The sequence below is a fragment of the Sinocyclocheilus anshuiensis genome, unplaced genomic scaffold (genome assembly GCF_001515605.1).
Source record: "Sinocyclocheilus anshuiensis isolate Anshui unplaced genomic scaffold, SAMN03320099.WGS_v1.1 scaffold44, whole genome shotgun sequence".
NCBI classification, from domain to species: Eukaryota; Metazoa; Chordata; class Actinopteri; order Cypriniformes; family Cyprinidae; genus Sinocyclocheilus; species Sinocyclocheilus anshuiensis.
In genome coordinates, this window is record NW_015555746.1 from 3,073,169 (window position 1) to 3,090,960 (window position 17,792).

At 35.4% G+C, this 17,792-nt stretch overlaps 4 protein-coding genes across 10 annotated transcripts in view; all 4 read right to left on the bottom strand.

Annotated features, from left to right (window-relative positions):
* The window catches only part of chd1l (chromodomain helicase DNA binding protein 1-like), a 20,688-nt gene extending 19,043 nt beyond the window's left edge, over positions 1 to 1,645 (bottom strand). For 2 of the 3 annotated variants that reach the window (XM_016467166.1, XM_016467165.1), the window contains exons 1-4: positions 1,413 to 1,645; positions 873 to 985; positions 659 to 765; positions 268 to 382 (exon numbers count right to left, since the gene is read on the bottom strand). In XM_016467166.1, coding sequence (XP_016322652.1) covers positions 268 to 382; positions 659 to 765; positions 873 to 985; positions 1,413 to 1,506 — 429 coding nt within the window. In that variant the 5' untranslated portion in view covers positions 1,507 to 1,645. Of the gene's footprint in view, positions 1 to 267; positions 383 to 658; positions 766 to 872; positions 986 to 1,412 lie in introns of those variants that run through there. The other variant, XM_016467167.1, reaches the window with a different exon arrangement.
* A 366-nt stretch (positions 1,646 to 2,011) lies between these two features.
* On the bottom strand, positions 2,012 to 4,840 carry sft2d2a (SFT2 domain containing 2a). Its single transcript, XM_016467074.1, has 8 exons — positions 4,615 to 4,840; positions 4,349 to 4,438; positions 4,003 to 4,088; positions 3,833 to 3,914; positions 2,782 to 2,817; positions 2,622 to 2,680; positions 2,467 to 2,496; positions 2,012 to 2,240 (listed from the first exon to the last, which is right to left on the bottom strand). The coding sequence occupies exons 1-8, from the start codon at positions 4,678 to 4,680 to the stop codon at positions 2,189 to 2,191; spliced, it is 501 nt and encodes a 166-aa protein (XP_016322560.1). The 5' UTR covers positions 4,681 to 4,840; the 3' UTR covers positions 2,012 to 2,188.
* Positions 4,841 to 6,078: 1,238 nt separating this feature from the next.
* tmem45a (transmembrane protein 45a) lies at positions 6,079 to 12,061 on the bottom strand. Its single transcript, XM_016467279.1, has 6 exons — positions 11,800 to 12,061; positions 9,109 to 9,319; positions 8,105 to 8,317; positions 7,497 to 7,681; positions 7,243 to 7,385; positions 6,079 to 6,565 (listed from the first exon to the last, which is right to left on the bottom strand). Exons 2-6 carry the CDS (start codon positions 9,302 to 9,304, stop codon positions 6,469 to 6,471), a joined length of 834 nt encoding a protein of 277 aa, XP_016322765.1. The 5' UTR covers positions 9,305 to 9,319; positions 11,800 to 12,061; the 3' UTR covers positions 6,079 to 6,468.
* Positions 12,062 to 12,923: 862 nt separating this feature from the next.
* The window catches only part of LOC107673618 (probable E3 ubiquitin-protein ligase XERICO), a 9,099-nt gene continuing 4,230 nt past the window's right edge, over positions 12,924 to 17,792 (bottom strand). The window contains exons 2-4 of one of the 5 annotated variants that reach the window (XM_016467284.1): positions 17,334 to 17,576; positions 15,116 to 15,214; positions 12,924 to 13,485 (exon numbers count right to left, since the gene is read on the bottom strand). In XM_016467284.1, the coding sequence (XP_016322770.1) occupies positions 13,432 to 13,485; positions 15,116 to 15,214; positions 17,334 to 17,576 (396 nt within the window). In that variant the 3' untranslated portion in view covers positions 12,924 to 13,431. Of the gene's footprint in view, positions 13,490 to 14,697; positions 14,883 to 15,115; positions 15,215 to 17,333; positions 17,577 to 17,792 lie in introns of those variants that run through there. The other 4 variants (XM_016467283.1, XM_016467281.1, XM_016467282.1 and 1 more) reach the window with 4 other exon arrangements.

Here is a 17,792-nt window from a genome sequence, read left to right on the forward strand (position 1 = left end):
CTACGGCGTAGGTCCGACGCAGAAGTATAAATCAGCCTTTACTCCCGATTTCCCTCAACATGGCAACACGAGAGCTGTCAGTCAAGACATGGGAAACAAAGTAACTAGCGTTACTTATTTGAAAAAGTAACTCAGATATTTCCTTCTAAATTAAAAGTTATGCGTTACTTTACTAGTTACTTGGAAAAAAGTAATCTGATTATGTAACTTGCGTTACCCCCAACACTGGTTATCACAGATCTATTCACTGAAAACAGGTACACTAACCTCATAGGTGGTGAGAAGAACATGGAAGCGTTGGTCATTCCTGAGCTCTTTCTGGAGCTCTGCCCTTTTTTCTTTATCCCCAGTGTAACAGATCACAGACAGAATGGGACAGAAGCTGAATTAAAAAAATAAATAAGAGAACCTTAACTAATCTTTCATGTTAATTTGGATTCAAGGTAGATTCTAATCTAGCGTTTATATGCTACTGTCTCCACCTAGTGACAGTGACAACACATTGTCTTTATTTAAAATCAGTTCATGCTGGAATATTCATATATTCATAAAGTGACAAACAGTTTCACAGTCCTGTATCAGTAATAAATCAACATATCTTTAATATGTAATCTAAACTGACCACACAAGTCTAATCGTATACCAGCATTACCCTTACCGCTCTAACTCCTGTCTCCAGTTCTCCAAAACAGATAAGGGACAAAGCACAAGGCATGGTCCATTCATCTTAAGGCATCCCCGAGCATATGCCAGCAAAGAAATGGTCTACAGCAGAGGATGACATCTCACTTATCTGATATCTGACATCTTGGAATAAATCTCTGACTTAAAAGCAAGCATTATAAGCAAGATAAACCCATCCCATTACTAACCTGGCAGGTCTTGCCCAGACCCATCTCATCACCAAGGATGCAGCCCTGCTGGTTCTTCATACACTGTGACAGCCACCTCACTCCATCCACCTGATAAGACCTCAGATGAATCGCTGTAAGGAAGGAGATAAAGGATTGCAGTGTTGTTACTAAGAAAACTTTTAGAGTATTTCAATCCATAAAGTGGGCCTTTAAAAACATTTTTCTCACTGGTTTCACAAATTAATGTTCCACATGAAAAGCCAAGCTTGTCCAAAAATGTTGTATCATGAAATAGATGCCATTAAAAGACTAATCTCGAAACTTACGTAATGACAAGCATCATTTCAGATATACAAGTATTCCGTTTTAATAGTGCTCATTTGGCTGCGACAAAGCCACTTTATTTAATCTATGAACGCAGTCCATTGAAATAATAATAATTTAATTATATTACACATCATTTGTGAAACATTTTCATGCTAAAAAATCTTAAATGACATACAAATACTTTGCTGTATTTGCTTTAAACATGTCACAAGAAGCTCTCAATTCACACACCTTCTAATCCCCATTTTTTCAGGTCGCTCTCCGTTAATTCCGATTTGTCCTTTTCTGGTATGTTGTTTTTGATTGCTCGAAGAAAGTTTGACATTTTTGTGGTTTAATTATGTTTACCTCTACCTTTAAACACTTTATTCAGTCGAGTATTTAAGTTAATAGCTTGCCTGCGCCAGAGTTTGACGTGAACTTCGGCATGACTACTTCCTGCAAGTGAGTGGGCGGGTCCCAGGACAGAGGTCGTCCAATGACTAGTCGGCGATGCAGACACGTACTTTAAAGGCGCCATTCTTAAGATAAATGCATTTCACACACACACACACGCACACAGGTAAAACCAATATATTGCCAATTCACGAAATCCAGACAAATCATCTGTGAAAGTGTCAATTACAAAACAATTTTTAGATATTTACACAAAAGAGTGAGCTGATAAAACTAGTCTTTATTTACAGGGTTTTTATCATAAAATATTGAGACAAAAGTAGGAAAAATTTAAAGGCAACTTTCAAAAACCACCCCCAAAATATTTGATTTTATAAATATCAATTTTAAAGTAGGTCTGTTTAATAACCTTTTCTGTTTTACAACATGTTTGAAAAAACACATTCAGTAGAAGGCAGCCTTATTCTTTATGTTCAGATTTAAAATGTTCAACTAGCCATTACAGCAATGTCCCATTGTGCCATTCTGTCAATTATCATTTGTGGATCCTGAAATCACCAAATACTTGAGCAGAAAGTTCCTGGGGCGATGAAAGGCAAAACCTCAGCTCTTCATTTCACACACATGGTAAACAGCATGGCGAAAAACTTGAGGATGGCATCTCTGGTTAAGGCAAAGAAGAGAGTATAAAGGCCTTATAAAATAATCTATATTTTAAAGCAGACAGGTCCGAACAAGCCTGCTCTTGATTACTGCTGTCATTTACCAGAATAAACTATTGCAAAATGTTTCATTTATAATTGAATACAACAAAAACCACACATTCATCAATATGTTAATATCTAATGCTGAGCAATTCAATATTTTGAAATCACAAAATATAACTAACCTTGCAAAAGGAATGTATGACAAGCTATACCTACAGAGAAGAAAAAAATCAATTGATAAAATGTGTTTCAGTACAATATTAAACTGGGTGCTGAGATACTCATTTAAATAATATGCTTAAAATATATTTACTACACAGCATCCATGGAAACTTACCACGCAAACGCAAGGACTTGCAGAATGACAAACAGCAAAGTGAGTGCAAAAATCTTCCACTGTGGTACGGAGATCAGTGTTAAAAAAAGCATCCAATAATATTGTACCATCTGATTCAGACTTAGTTTGACATATACATTAAGGATAGACTAGAACTCACCCAAAATGCTGCACAGAGTGTGAGAACCAGACATGTCTGTAGACCACAAAATAAAAAGTCAAACTCTCAGTATCCATTGCAAAGTTGGTTCAAATACTGTATCTATAATCAGAATCTGTATTCGCTGTAACTGGCAGATTTTCAAATAATGCACATGAACTAAAATAATCTTCCCACTGGCTGTTGCATCCAATGCATTTTTGGAATGGCACTAATTCTAGGAGAAATGTAAAAGTTATTTATTTAAATACAACATGAATTTTACTTCCAAAATGAGTATATCCAAATTAAACATTTAATGAAGATACATGTGTCAGTAAGTTGTTGTTATTTTAACATGTGTGTTTGGCTCAGTGTTATTTTTTTAGGATTACTGATAAACTAATGTAGTTTGATTTATATTAGTTATCTATTTTAGTTTTAGTTACAGTTGTAGTAATGTTGTCATTTTATTAGTTTTTTATTATGTCTATATAGGTTTTTATTAAGTTTTAGTTTTATTTAATTTGAGTTATTTCAGTACTTCAACATACAAAATGGTAATGAAATAATATATATATATTGAATGTATTTATATATATGTACATGTATATGTGTGTGGCTGTACATACACATATGTAACGTAGTTGTTTTTTTGGTGTTTGGCTTAGTGTTATGTTAGAATCATTATTATACTCATACCGTTTGTTCTTTTAATATTTTGAATTGTTTTTAGCTTTATTTTATTTTTTATTTTTTCATTTAAATGTTTAGTTTTGAAATGTTGTTGTATGCATTTGTCATTTGTATTTAATTTATTTTCTTAAATGTGTATATATATAGTATTTATAGAGTTTTAGCTTTTAGTTTTAATTACTTTTTCTTATTTGTAAGTCGCTTTGGATAAAAGCGTCTGCTAAATGACTAAAAGTAAAGTAAAAGTAATAAGAAATTGATTGGGTCATGAACATTATTAACATTATAGGTGTCATTATTATGAACTATTTCAGGCAGATCCTCATTGTTGGTTTTATGAGAAAATTAGTGTGGGGCGTGGAAAGGAATAACTTACTAGCATAACAACCGTAGCAAAGGCTCTGGTCTTGTCACACATCCGTTTTAGCTGTTTCAATGGCCCCATCAGAAACATGGTGCTGGGGGTAGGTTCAAATTAAACAGTGAAGTCATCAAAACAGAATAATAAATAGTAAGAGCATTTTCGTTGGAAGCTTTATGACTTACCTTACTAATGAGCATATGTTGCCAAATGTGTAAAACACAATGAAGATAATCACCCCTATTTTAGGAATAAACAGGCAACATACTCCCTGAGAAAAAAGGATGGCTTTTAATATAATAGAACTTGGTTAACAGTAACAAAGAATAATACACTTCTCAATCAAGATACTTGAAATGCCTTTTGCAGTGTGCATCAATCTCATTCCTGAGAGCAGGTCAAACCGGTGACACAGCTCTGCTTCTATTCCTCCAACTCATCGCCTATCTCTTCACAACAGTCAGGAAGTTACCTGTTTGTAAAAGTCCACTGATAACTAAAATAAAATGATTTAAAGTTCAAGTCACTGACCAGGATAGTGCACACTACTCCGATGACCATACAGATGAGGAAACCTTTCACACGCGTTCCCCATCCCAGCGTGGACGCCTCATTCGCCGCCTAAATACAGTGAATAGACGACTGTGATTTACATGCGCCTTTTTCCTCCCAAAATAACGTTTCAAATTGTGAAGTCGTTATGCCAATACGTGCAAAATCAGCGACATGTTGTTGTTTAAATTTGTGTTTAAACGTTTTAAAGATCTTAATTAGGAGTACAAAAGACAGTAATTTACCTGTAGTACATTTCTGTTGTCATTGTTTCCATCACGACCACTCAGAACCGCTCTGAGTTTGTCCATTGCTGCACATCCAGTTCTCTGTATTAATTGAATCGGTTCACTCTAAATCCCTGAGAATGTGTTGTTTCATCGTCCAGCTGGCACTCGCTTGTCACCACTCGTGTTACCTTTACCTTTTGGCTCCCTTCATTGAACATGATTATCACCTGGTGCTCACGCACGCCACCTACTGGTACTTGTGAGGTGCACTTAAAAGTAGCTTGGTACAGCGAATGAATCATGTTGTGTTTTTAAGAGACCTTATTTCTTTTCTTTTCTCTTTTAGTTGGGTCATATGTTTATATTTATATATAATAAAGCATTATTTAAAAAAAAAAAAAAAAATGTTTTATGTTTTTATTTTTTATTGTTCATTGAGAGAAATATATGTGTGACCACAAAACCAGTCATAAGGGTCCATTTTTTGAAATTGACATGACTGAAAGTTGAATGAATAAGCTTTCCATTGATGTATGGTGTGTTAGGAAAGGACAATATTTGGCTGAGATACAACTATTTGCATATCTGGAATCGGAGGGTGCAAAAGATCTAAATATTGAGAAAATCGCCTTTAAAGTTGACCAAATGAAGTTCTTAGCAATGCATATTACTAATCAAAAATGAAGTTTTGATATATTTATGTTAGGAACTTTACAAAATATCTTCATGGAACATGATCTTTACTTAATATCCTAATGATTTTTGGCATAAAAGAAAAATCGATAATTTTGACCCATTGTTGGCTATTGCTACAAATATCCCCGTGCAACTTATGACTGGTTTTGTTGTCCAGGGTCACATATGGGAAAAAATACCAACACATGGCAAATAAAAATCATTTAATATTAATACACAGTTATTGCACACTGTTATGCACTAATAAAATATTTTATTGGGAAAAAGTTTTTAGAAGTTCTTTAAAAAATGTACTCATTATCAAGATAAATTAAATTAAATCTATCAATAAATGCATGGAATAAGATATTACAATTTCAAGATTCCACATACAATGGCCTTTTTTCAGTCAAGGGCCAAGGCAAAGAATACTATGGCACCAACGAACACAGCAGACTAGCTGAGGAATTATGGCTGTCAAGAAAATACAAAAGCATAATTCATTTGACGACTAAAAAGTGTCCTACAAACCTGCAAATCTCAAAGGCATTCAAATATAACAATTTTCGCACGTAGATCATATAGTACCACTAAAAGCATGATAAAAATATTATATTCTCTGTCCTTAGTTGACAACATATAAAATACTGACAAGGCACACAAATAAAATCTCAAATTTACACAGTATTGCGTCAAAGCCAATCAATGCAATGACAACAAAAAGTGTACATAAAGACTCAAAAATAATCAATACATCATATTTGATTGACTTGATGCAAACTTGTAAAGAAAATAATCGTTTTAATTAATTTATTAGAGTAGGTTGGTCCTGAGGTGCATCAGAGAAATAGGAATTAATGAAATAAAAAAGGAATGACCACACAAGACAGCAGACCGCATGGACAGAGAGTTGTAACTATCATACTGGGAAAATGAGTGAGAGATATAACACTATGGCTCTTTTGATTTACTTACAGTCCCTTGTTATAGTATGATGAAACAGATCTTGGGAAGCAAGACTGTCACTGTTTGTCATCTCCCATCTGCTCTTCAGGAAATGAAGACACAGCTAATATTTAGTGACAACGCCTCTCTGTTCATATCTATCTCTCGCTCTCTGTCTCTATACTTTTCTTTGGAATCAGGTCCAAGTGTATTTGGATGCTGGCATGAACGTGTAAGGATGATAAATACTCATAAAATCTCATCTTCAGACTCTACTTCTTTCTTCCTTGGTTTCAAAAGCCCCATTTCCATGGGTGGTATCCTCCTTAGTCTGGAACGCACAGCACTGGAGGGAGAACAATGAAGGAAAATAAGAAGGAACTCAATGAATCAGAAAGGAAACTTCAGTAAAAGTATTATTTCATATGCTATGTACACTATTGTTCAAATATTTGGGTCAGTAAGATTTTTAAACATGTAAACTTCTTATGCTCACCAAGGCTGCATTTATTTAAGCACAATAACACAATAAAAGCAGTAATATTGTGAAATATTATTACAATTTAAAATAACTGTTTTTTATTTAAATATATTTAAAAATTGAATTTCTCCTTTTGATTACAAAGCTGAATTTTCAACAGCTATTCCTCCAGTCTCCAGGTTCACATGGTTCATTCTAACAGGCTGATTTGGTTCTCAAGAAAGATTTCTTATTATTATCAATTATTTAAATATTCAATTTTGTATCAATTGAAAACAGTTGTGCTCCTTAATATTTTGAGGATACACATGATAATTTTTCCTAGTTTCTTTCATGAAGAGAAGGTCAAAAGAACAGCATTCAATTGAAATAGAAATCTTTTGTGACATTATAAATGTTTTTTTTTTCTGCTACATTTAATTTTATGTGTCCTTACTGAATTTCTCAAACATTTGAATGGTAATGTAGTTTATGCTCCTTTATGCCTGAACTGTAATTTTTTTGTATTTCATGTTAGAATGAATAGAATATGTCATGCTCACCAGAGAACAGACCAGTAAACTACAGCTACAGTGAGCAATGCAAACGCTAGATGCCAGCAGTAGCATAATGTGACAAAGACCGAGTTGTCATGGTCTGTCTGATCCCATTTCACTTGACTGGGTGGGTACAGCACAAAGCCAATCTAGAAAAATACAAGAATGAGAGTTAAACAGTCTTGGGTCTAAATGACTTGCACATTTATGTATGCACTTGTGACACACACAGACACACACACACACACACACACACTGACCTGCCAGAACCAGCTGCCCTGCAGTATGGTGAGATTGGCTCGGAGCAGTTCGAGTAGAATATTCCCTCTGTGGAAAACCTCCAGAAGGCAGATGAAAGCTTGTCCAAAGATGGCATAGAGGAGAAGGGTGTGCACATGGACATCAAGCATATCTCTACCATGGAGATGGTAAAGAAACAGAAATCCTGCAGAAGGCAGACATGTGCTGAATTTTATTTTTTGTTGAATTATCACAAAATAGAAAAACGTAATTTCAAGAGTAACAAAGAGTGCTCGGTTTGGGTAACAGTTCACACACACTCTCCAACATCAAAAACCACATTTATAAAATACTCTTTCACACAGTATTTTTGGTCAACAATCACCCTTGCACACCTGTAAGTATTTAATAGGTGTGTGGGAAAAAAGACCAAAAAAGGTCCAACTTCAAAACAAAAAATAAATAAATCTCGCACACTATCCACACTTGCAAATGAATCAAAATATTTATTAACTAACAACATTTCGGTCCATCACCTTCATCAGGCATGTACAGTACATACATAGTACACATACATAGCAATTTTGGACCATTTTAGAAACAGTCTGGGGGAAAAACAAGATCCTACCCTCATTAAAGAAAGCAAGACCCAGCAGCATCCGATCTAAGGCCAGCGGGGCGATGTCTGTGCTGTGGACAGTGAGAGATATGGCCCCTGCGATGGCAAAGAACAGGTACATGGTGGTGTGCTGCCAGTTCATCAGCTGCTCCCAGTGCTGAGTGGAAGAATCATACAGCTGAAACTTGGGCCCACCTGCTAAAAGCTGCTCTGCTAACATACCTGTATAAAGGGCAGAAGAAAACTAGTTGAGTTAAAAATGTTATAAATAAACTTGCTTTCATTACTCTAATAAATGGCTCATTATAGGAGGCCTAAAAACTAAACTTAAAATGATTTAAAATAAGCATCAAAATATTAAAGCAGTAAAAACAAAACAAGCTTTAAGAATAAGCTAAAAATCAAGACATTTCTGTTTTAATTCATCTGCTCAACAAATGTATTTTTTCTATGAATAACCAGGGTTCCCACTGCTTGAAAATCCTAGATATGCGAAGAAGCTCAATTCCAAAAGTGTGGAAAATATCTAAACCTGGAAAAGTTTATTAATGTATAATGTAGAATGTATAACTCCATGGGCAGATTTATACTTTTTATGAATATACATTTTCTGGGTATGCCAAGCTCTAAAATATTTTACTGGGTAGAGAAATTGTGAATAAAGTATTTTTAAAAAGTCTTAATCCCTATCTAGTAAACTGTAAACAACTGAAAAAGTCATGGAGCCGTATTGTTATGGACAATGTTGGACCTTCTCAAAGTTGAGAACCACTCTAGACCATCTATTACCAAAGGACAAGCAATACACAGAAAATTACACAACCTATAATTTAATACCATTTTTTTAACCATACAATCAACTTAATAAATCTATACAGCAAAAATGGCTCTCAAAATCATAGTTGTTTCTTTGCTGAACCTTGGGTGTTTCAAAGACACATCAGAAAGCTTTATTTGTCCATATGTATGATGATGCTTCTTATTCTATTAATAAAGGCATAGCGGCAACTCACCAATAATAGAAAATGATAAAATGACAGCTCCTTCTATTATTTCTATACGCCGTTGTGTAGCTCGAGATGCAAGTCTGCCCGCACCAGCACTTTTATTCCTGCGGGTGGCATACAAAAATGTCTGCTTTGCGGCCCACCACAGGCCGGTGATCAGGAAGAAACTTCCAGGCAATGCATGGCCTTTAAAACTTCCCATGTTTTCCTAAATGTCCTGGAAATCAGAATAACAATTGTATTTAATAATAATATAATAAACTACAAAACAAAAATATCTCATTATATCATGCTTCATTATATCTCAAAATGTGGCAAAGCAAAAGACAATGTTTACTGGACACACTTAAAGACGATATTGGAGACTCTGTATTCATAAGCAACACTTTTCCCCTTAGGAGTGGCATATCAATACAAGATTCCCATTTTTACATTTTCTGGCACTGGATTGTTACTCCAGTGTGGAGACTAACAGTGCTAGACAATCAAATCCAGCATATTTATTGCCATCCTGAACAAATAATGCCACACACTATAGACTGCAGGGGTTAAGGAAATGTCAGAGATACAAATCAAAATGCAGAGGAAGGTGCTGCGACCTAGTCCATGCAGCCTAATGAGGGGTCCAGGCGTGCACCTCTCAGTTCTATTTTTAAACAGCAAGGTGAGGATAGCTGGAAAAAAATCCCCAAACCATGTTAAATCAGACAGTCTACTCTATTAATCTTGGAAATATAAACCTACATACTGAACGCAGTCTTGTGTCTTAAACATTCACCAGAAACAGGAAGAGTAAAGTTGTTTGCTCTTGACAGATGTTTGAAAATGAGTTTAACATTTAACTTTAATATGTTTTTTGCTTTTAATCAGTGAAATATAAAGTAACCCAAACAATACAAGGGAAATTATAAGAATGGCATCTTCTATTCCTCCTTTTACTCTTGTAGAGGATGATTTTTGTAATATTTAATCAACGGACTCATCAGTTCTTGGCCCTGAAGTCATCCAGGTCCCATGACATTCCAAAGGAAGGTGGTCATTACTGCCATAATCAGTGTGCAATCAGAGTGTGTCCTTGAGACCATGACAACTTATCACACAAACGTCTCCTTCTGCTTACAACCGCTTTTAGAAAGTAAGCTAAATTCAAACATGTGAAAAAGACACAATTGAAGGGCTGCAATAAAGCAGAGACAGCAACCACATAGGCCTAATGATCAATTGGAGAAAAAAAATCTAAGTGATGGTAATAACGAGAGTTTGAGACAAAACTGAGAATCTTATTGCATAGTAGTGCTGGGCGGTATACCGGTTCATACCGAATACCGGTGTTTATTTTTGCTGCATGAGACAAAAAAGTAATATAGCTAAAACAACCGCATATCTCTTTAGTGTAGATGCATGTTGATTTTATCAGACGATGCCACGATTATAAATGAGAGTGACTCCTGGTTAACATGTATTAAAAGGGGTCGTGTTTAGTCACTATTTAGTGTGGTATTTTTTGACAATATTCACTCATCATGACAATAAATTAGGGCATTCTAAGTCAATATACTGCAGTATTTCCTCTCTCAATCAGTAGAAAATATGGTTAACACCCGGTCATGCATGAAAAAAAAATACCGTCATGTACCGTGAAACCGGTATAATTTTGAAAAATACCGTGATATAAATTTTTGGTCATACCGCCCAGCACTATTGCATAGACATTTTTGCATATGCTGTTTCGTTTTGTAATAGCTTATTTCAATAGAGGGTTGCATAAATGTTAAAATTAAAAATCAAATGTATGTCATTATTTACCCTAGTGTCATTTCAAAGCAATTCCCCCTATTTTAAAGTAAAGAAAGAAAGTTATAGACACGAGGGTGAGCAAATGTTGACACAATGTTCATTACTGTGTCACTATTTCTGTATTGTATTATTCACTATATGACTTTGAATATCATGGCAATGAGTAGCATCTCTGCAGCCTTGATCAAACCAGTCTTTCAGTGGTCTAAACACTGTTCTTCAGGATGCTCTGCTGTTACCATAGAGACACCAGTGAAGAGGCCCGATCCAATCCTTTCATGTATTTATGACAACATAAGAACGACATTATTTGGAATTGTACATACAAACAATCTGTCATTTTGTAATACTAAACCAAATAAGAGGAACCATCGTGCAGTTTTACAAAGAATAAAACATGAAAAACGATGTAAAAAAAAAAATGCTATAACAACAATCCTGCATGTTTCATGATAAAATGACTGAAGTACCCTTCATTTTTTAAATCGTTTAAAAACCTTACCTGAAAAACGATACACGCACCGTTGTCTGCGGAAGACTATATAAACGTCTCAATTTTTTAATTATACTTCACATATAATGTTTATTGGGGATAAAGGTCTGCTGTGTTCACGTTTTATTGGGCTTTCTCAAGACTTTCTGAAGTCTACAGACTAAAACACCCATCTTAGATACTATGATATAATATGTTTTCTTTTTAAATCACAGTCTTCTAGGGAACATATAAAAAGTATATTCTAGGTAATTACACGTAAGTAATTGCATTAGCTCGCCATCTAGGTCCGTTGTTTGAGGTAACGTTAACACTATTAAGAAATAAAATTGGAAAAAATAATAACTTAATTCGGGCACAGTAAGTGGTCTGTATTATGAGTTAAGAAAACATAGTTGATATCTTACCTTATAGATTGACCAAATAATGGGTATATTCTTGAAAATTTTGAGACGAAAGCTCGGAGTCGACGTTTTTTTCTCGAGAGACTGTCATCTGAAGCTGTAAGTAGCAATATACTAAATTCGTTCAAACATTCTCACAGGACTCTTATTCGTCCCTTATCAGCATCATGACGTTTTATTCCATCAGGAACTTGCAAATTATCAACTTCTTCCACTTTTCCAGCTGTTTCGAAACCAGATTCGGGGTTTTATCTTTTTCAGCGCGTCTTCTCACTGGAACCTCCCATTTCATGAAACGATTGGTTCATGAGGGGACCAGACGTCATTGTTTTCGAATTTGATTGGTTAGCTTACCTGTCAATCAACAGTTGGTCTCTTTTCCACGTGTGCAGTTTTCTCCAAAAGAAGCAGTAGAAGGTCGTCCGCTATTTTAACAAGCAACAGAAATTTCAGTCCAGTGGAATAAACGTATAAAATATATTTGGAAAACGTATTTGTATATATTGTGTTTTGTTTTTATGTATTTTAAAACCTCCTTAAATCAATTATAGATAGATAGACAGATCACAATTCATTTCCATGTTCTCTTTAAAGTTGTAGGTAACGTTACTTTGCAAGAGAAGATAGGCTACGCTCGCCAAAGGCTAAAGTTTTCATAATGCTTTGGTCCAGTTGTTGTATAATATTTTGATGGCATACTGTTTTATTATAACAGCTTTTACAGAGTTGTATGTTTTATAAATGTAGGGCGGGACATGAGGGCAGGGTTTTTGTACGTGCACAAAGACACGGTCACGAGAGGGCCTGACAACGAAAAGAAGAGTCATCTCACTGTATTATTTATTTTACACTTTATAACGTGGCACTCATATTACGTAGTAGCTACACAGAAACTGAATGCATTAAACTAAACAACATCCTGGTACCAAACCTATGAATTCAATGAATTTTGTAAAAACAAAGTTGGGTAAATAAAACAACAGCCTACTTTCAAAACAACAGCACTATATAAAGACTTTACAGCAATGTAGGTATTTCTTAATCTGTTGATATTGAATTAAAAGTATGATTTTAGTACAAACAACATATTCTACATCTTTGAAACGTATATTTACATGTCTGAAACATCACACCTTGGACAGTCTAAAATTCTCTGCCTTTGAATTTGGCATGTGTATGTTATTGGGTAATTCAGATGTGCACTGTGCAATATATACAAGCAGAGAGACGGACAAAGAGAAAACAAAAAGGCTCTGTAGTCAGACACTTAGCATGCATGGTTTTCAGCCTAGCCAAACATCCTGTCCTCATCACTCCACAGAGGAAAATAAGCAAGAAAGATGGAAAAGGAGGGTCAGGAACAAATAAAGCCGAAGTTCTTCAGATTCATATAAAGATGCACATCCATAACGGTCTTTTCCTAGGAAGTGTGTGCAAGCAAAAGACCATATAATCATGCTGCACTGCTACACCCAGAGATGATGTTTTGTTGTTGTTTTTATTTACATATAAACACATTAAATCAGTGGTCACAGGCTAAAAGCAGACATGGAAATGATCATGCAGTGATGGAAAATGGGCATTGTCAGGGAAACTGGACACGAGCAGAGGACCAGTAGAGGGGCTCAGGCATGGTCACATGAACTCGACAGGTGGGACATGACTGTTTCTGCCAAAGCCATTTTTCAATGCACTGAAAGAAAGAAAAGCCAAATTATGGAGGGCATTCAAAGCCAGAATGTGGCTGTATATAAAACACTGAAAACTATTGAAACGTACATCTGCACATGCTAAACAGATTGCAACATTATTTTGCTTTTAAAGAACTACAGGCTTAGCAAAACACACTATCAGTTTGAATTTAAGTTTATATGATGTTAACAACCTTTTGGTTTGCATATTTATGCTTAAATTCTTGGAAAAATTTAATTTGTCAACATATTTATGAATATATTTACAAATAAATGACTGGTAGTGTACGTGACATAACTGCTAAAGGAAGTAATGTTCAACTAAACCAAATGTATATATCACTAAGATCTATAGCAGAGGCATGATGGCAATTGCATGACAACTGCATGCATGAAAAACAGATCTGTTGACCTTTGAGGGGCAGAACTGTGACCCACCATTGATTTCCATTACAGTGGTGTGATTAGCCACCAGCTAATTTCCAGCATGTGCATTTAACAACTGTAGCTTCATAACTGCAACTCCTGACATATGACCTGCAAATTCAGGATTTTACCATATTTACAGTTTCAGCATGCATAATTCTAAATCCAAAATAAGCCAAAACATCTTATATTCACAGTTTGGTTTTCTAATCCAAAATAGCTGTATAAAATGAACAACAGGATCATGAATAATAACAACATTTTATCAGATCAATGCACATTAACTCTAAAAAACAAAATTTGATTGACAGTTTACTTATACACAGACTACAATAACCATATTATGGTTCCTATAATTCTTACTATAGGAAAAGCACAAAAAGTACTAAAACATGACATTTGAAACAGCAATATTTATAAAATGTAAATGACTTGGAATGGGGAAACAAATAAAAATGCTGGTATTTACTGTTGTTCTTTGCTTTTCTGTTTTCAAAAGGGGGAAAAAGACAAAACTTTCCTACAAAAAAGAGATCAGCAGGTTAATTTTGTGTGTGGAGCTAAACACAAAGTAAAACTGAAAATTAACAAGTATTTTGATAATATACTGAGTGATTACTGTTTAGTTTAACTGCTATTCATACATACAGTACACTTAAAAAAGAATGATTACTTTTTTAAATAATATTATAATAATCAAAAGAACCTTTTTCCATTATAAATAACCTTTTGTGCAATGGAAAGGTTCCATGGAAATTCTGCATGGAACCATTGATGCCAATAAAGAACCTTTATTTTTTAGAGTGTATGTTAAACTGAAAACAATCAACGTTGTCTACGTAAAGAGAGTTGGCGACGGGGTAAGCAATATTCCTCCTGTCCAGGGCAGAACGGTATCTCTTTTCCTCTCTCACAAGCAGGTGCAGAACTCCCACTACGTGGACGTGCGCCGTGCTCTGGCCATTTTGCCTTCCCAATCCATAATCAGAGACGACAGCAGATTCAGTGTCATAGTTGGCACAAAAGCAGCAAGTAACCAGATAAACTTCATGCATGCCAGGCGGGGAAAAGCACCGATTTTGAAAGCGTTGTTCACTTGGTGTCATGCGTAAACTGCTATATCCATTTAGCCACTGCTTCAATTAACAATTTGATACTGTTAGAAGGCAACAGAAGAGAGAAATGATACAGGAAGTGTTTACCTCTTTATGAAAATGATGGCCACAGTGAAGTTCTTGGATGCCACCCCTTCCATTCCGTAGTTCTTCATGGCAAATAAGACATATGCTATCTGCATCACCCTACAAATAAACCAGAAAAAAAAAATCTAAAAGTGTTAATATTATGGCATTCATGTCTAATACAGTATATTAAAGTATACAGTATACAAGTTTTTATTTTTCATGTTTTAAAATAAGTTTATTTTGCTCACCAAGGCTGCAAAAACTCAAAAAAGTAATATTGTGAAATATTATTACAATTTTAAAACTGTTTTCTATTTTAATATATTTTAAAATTAAATTAATCCCTGTGATGGCAAAGGTTAATTGTAAGCAGCCATACTCCAGTCTTCAGTGTCACATGATGCTTCAGAATTCATTAATTTCTGGGTGTTATATAACATTCTTCACTATGGAACTTTGGCCTCTATATCGCCACCTGTAGTTAAAACATACAATTGCATGTCACTTGCGAAAGAGATATTAAACGTAAATTGTAGGAATTCCATTGGATACCGACGATCATCTTTAGAGGATTTCTCATGCTGCACGAAGACCGACTGACGGTAGCCTACAGCCTATCAGAAAAATTAATTTAAGTGTGTTATTTGCCGTTGTAGTGTAGCCTAGATCTTTTGATGCATGCTCTGTCACCTTCCCTTTGTGATTGTAGACTCTCAGTTCCAGATTTAGCCTATTTGTTTTTTGAAAAGCTGATTTCGTAAGAGGTCTCACGAGGCGCCGTTTAGATCTGTTCATGTTAAATACCTTTTCTGTTCATGGACATGAAGTAAACACTAAAGCAATTGATGCAGGCACGCGAAATCCGACCCGACAGCTCATAATTATTGAAATTGAAAATGTAGGCATAAAGTAGTGCATTGAGTATTTTATTTAATAAATCAATTACATTTAAAGGTGACATATCATGAAAATCTGACTTTTGAAAATGTGAAAAATATTAACCCAGTAACTTTGTTTTGGTAAGCCTTTTTCTGCAAGCGTCTGATTTCGCTCCCCTAGTGACGTTGAAAAGGGATCTCATTATAATATTACCGCCCCTTAATCTGTAAATTTCCACCCACAGCGCCGTCATTTTGATTTCGCAAGTGACAACGGTGTACCAGCTCTAATGCCATGGCGAAAGTTTGAACAAAACATGCCTACTGTTCTGTCTCTGGCTGCACAGATGAGCACAGAACACTATTTAGAGTCCCAGCCTCAGAGGAGACAAGACAACAGTGGATTTATTGATTTATTTCATGTATATTGCTGCTGCCACACAGATCTAAAATAAACATGCAATTTATTTCCCAGCTGTTTACCTTCACAGACATAACCGACTGTTTTTGTAACTCGTGTTTTTGACGTAAACTTGTGTGTGAATGAGAACTTAGTTTAATACTCACATGCTGTGACAGCCGCTTTCTGTACGTGTGCTTCAGATGTGTGCACTCAGAAAAACGTATATCAGAAGTTTAAACTAATATTGTTTAAAATGCATGATTTCAGCGCGATAAATATGATAATCAGAACCAAAACAGATGTTTTTAGCAGGTACGATCTGTAATGGCGCAGCTCTATTCTGGAAAAGGGGGCGGGGAGCAGCAGCTCATTTGCATTTAAAGAGACAGACACGAAAAACAGCGTGTTTCTGCTTCCACTCAAAATAGGCATTTTCAAAATGATATAATAAATGATCTGTGGGGTATTTTGAGCTGAAACTTCACAGACACATTCTGGGGACATCAGAGACTTATATTACATATTGTAAAAAGGGGCATAATATGTCTCCTTTAAGGGGATATTAATGAGATGAACTAAGGGGATATTTACACAACACCTTTTTCAACTAAAAGTGGAAAAAAATCAATGCATTTTAGCCATTCATTTGCATGACAGTGGTGTTTTGGGGGCCTGAACATGCACATTTTGAAAACAATACCGTTATCATCTCCATGTAAGCCACAAACACACAAAACTTTTCCAAAACTAAAAGGAAAAACTTTTGTTTTAAGTAGGCTACACCGTTGTCGTGTGCCCTAAACCCAAAAATTAATTTAGTTGATTAACTCTTGCATCAGACCTGTTGGTTTGATATTTGAAATAAATGGAACTATGGGATTGCATTGGGACATTTTTAAATTTGACTTTTTTGGCCTACTGTATGTGGCATGACATCATCTGGTCCCTTACCTACCATTGATATCACCTTCTGGTTATTGAAACGCAGCCTCTTCTCTAAGCACTCAGTGAGCTCTGGAATGGTGCTGATGTGACATTCAGGTCCCCCCACTTTGGTTCGGCTGTTTTCATCTGAAGACACGCAGCGGGCACGAGGATGAGAGTGCACTTCCTTTTCCTCACGGCCCTTTAGGTGGACAGGGACAGGGGCCATGCTTTTAGCATGGAGATGATTCGCCTGCATGGCTTCCAGCTGAGACTTTTCAATACAGAAACCAAGACAGAAAGAGAGGAAGAAAGACCATGACATAGAAACAAGTGATAAGCTACATACAAGCTATATTCATAATAATGTTAATCATATTTAAATAATCAGAACATAAATGCTATAAATGAATGAATTTCATTAAAGGGGTCATATGATGCGATTTCAATTTTTCCTTTCTCTTTGGAGTGTTACAAGCTCTTGGTGCAT

What these genes read in the sequence shown, in the direction of transcription:
- tmem45a (XM_016467279.1), bottom strand. Translation starts at nt 9,304, where the DNA reads ATGGGAAGTTTTAAAGGCCATGCATTGCCTGGAAGTTTCTTCCTGATC. An exon ending in TCTTGCTTTCTTTAATGAGG is followed by an intron (nt 7,682 to 8,104) that starts GTAGGATCTTGT and finishes TGCCTTCTGCAG; the next exon opens with GATTTCTGTTTCTTTACCAT. An exon ending in AGGGCAGCTGGTTCTGGCAG is followed by an intron (nt 7,386 to 7,496) that starts GTCAGTGTGTGT and finishes GTATTTTTCTAG; the next exon opens with ATTGGCTTTGTGCTGTACCC.
- sft2d2a (XM_016467074.1), bottom strand. Translation starts at nt 4,680, where the DNA reads ATGGACAAACTCAGAGCGGTTCTGAGTGGTCGTGATGGAAACAATGAC. An exon ending in AACATATGCTCATTAGTAAG is followed by an intron (nt 3,915 to 4,002) that starts GTAAGTCATAAA and finishes ACCTACCCCCAG; the next exon opens with CACCATGTTTCTGATGGGGC. An exon ending in CACTCTGTGCAGCATTTTGG is followed by an intron (nt 2,681 to 2,781) that starts GTGAGTTCTAGT and finishes TCCGTACCACAG; the next exon opens with TGGAAGATTTTTGCACTCAC.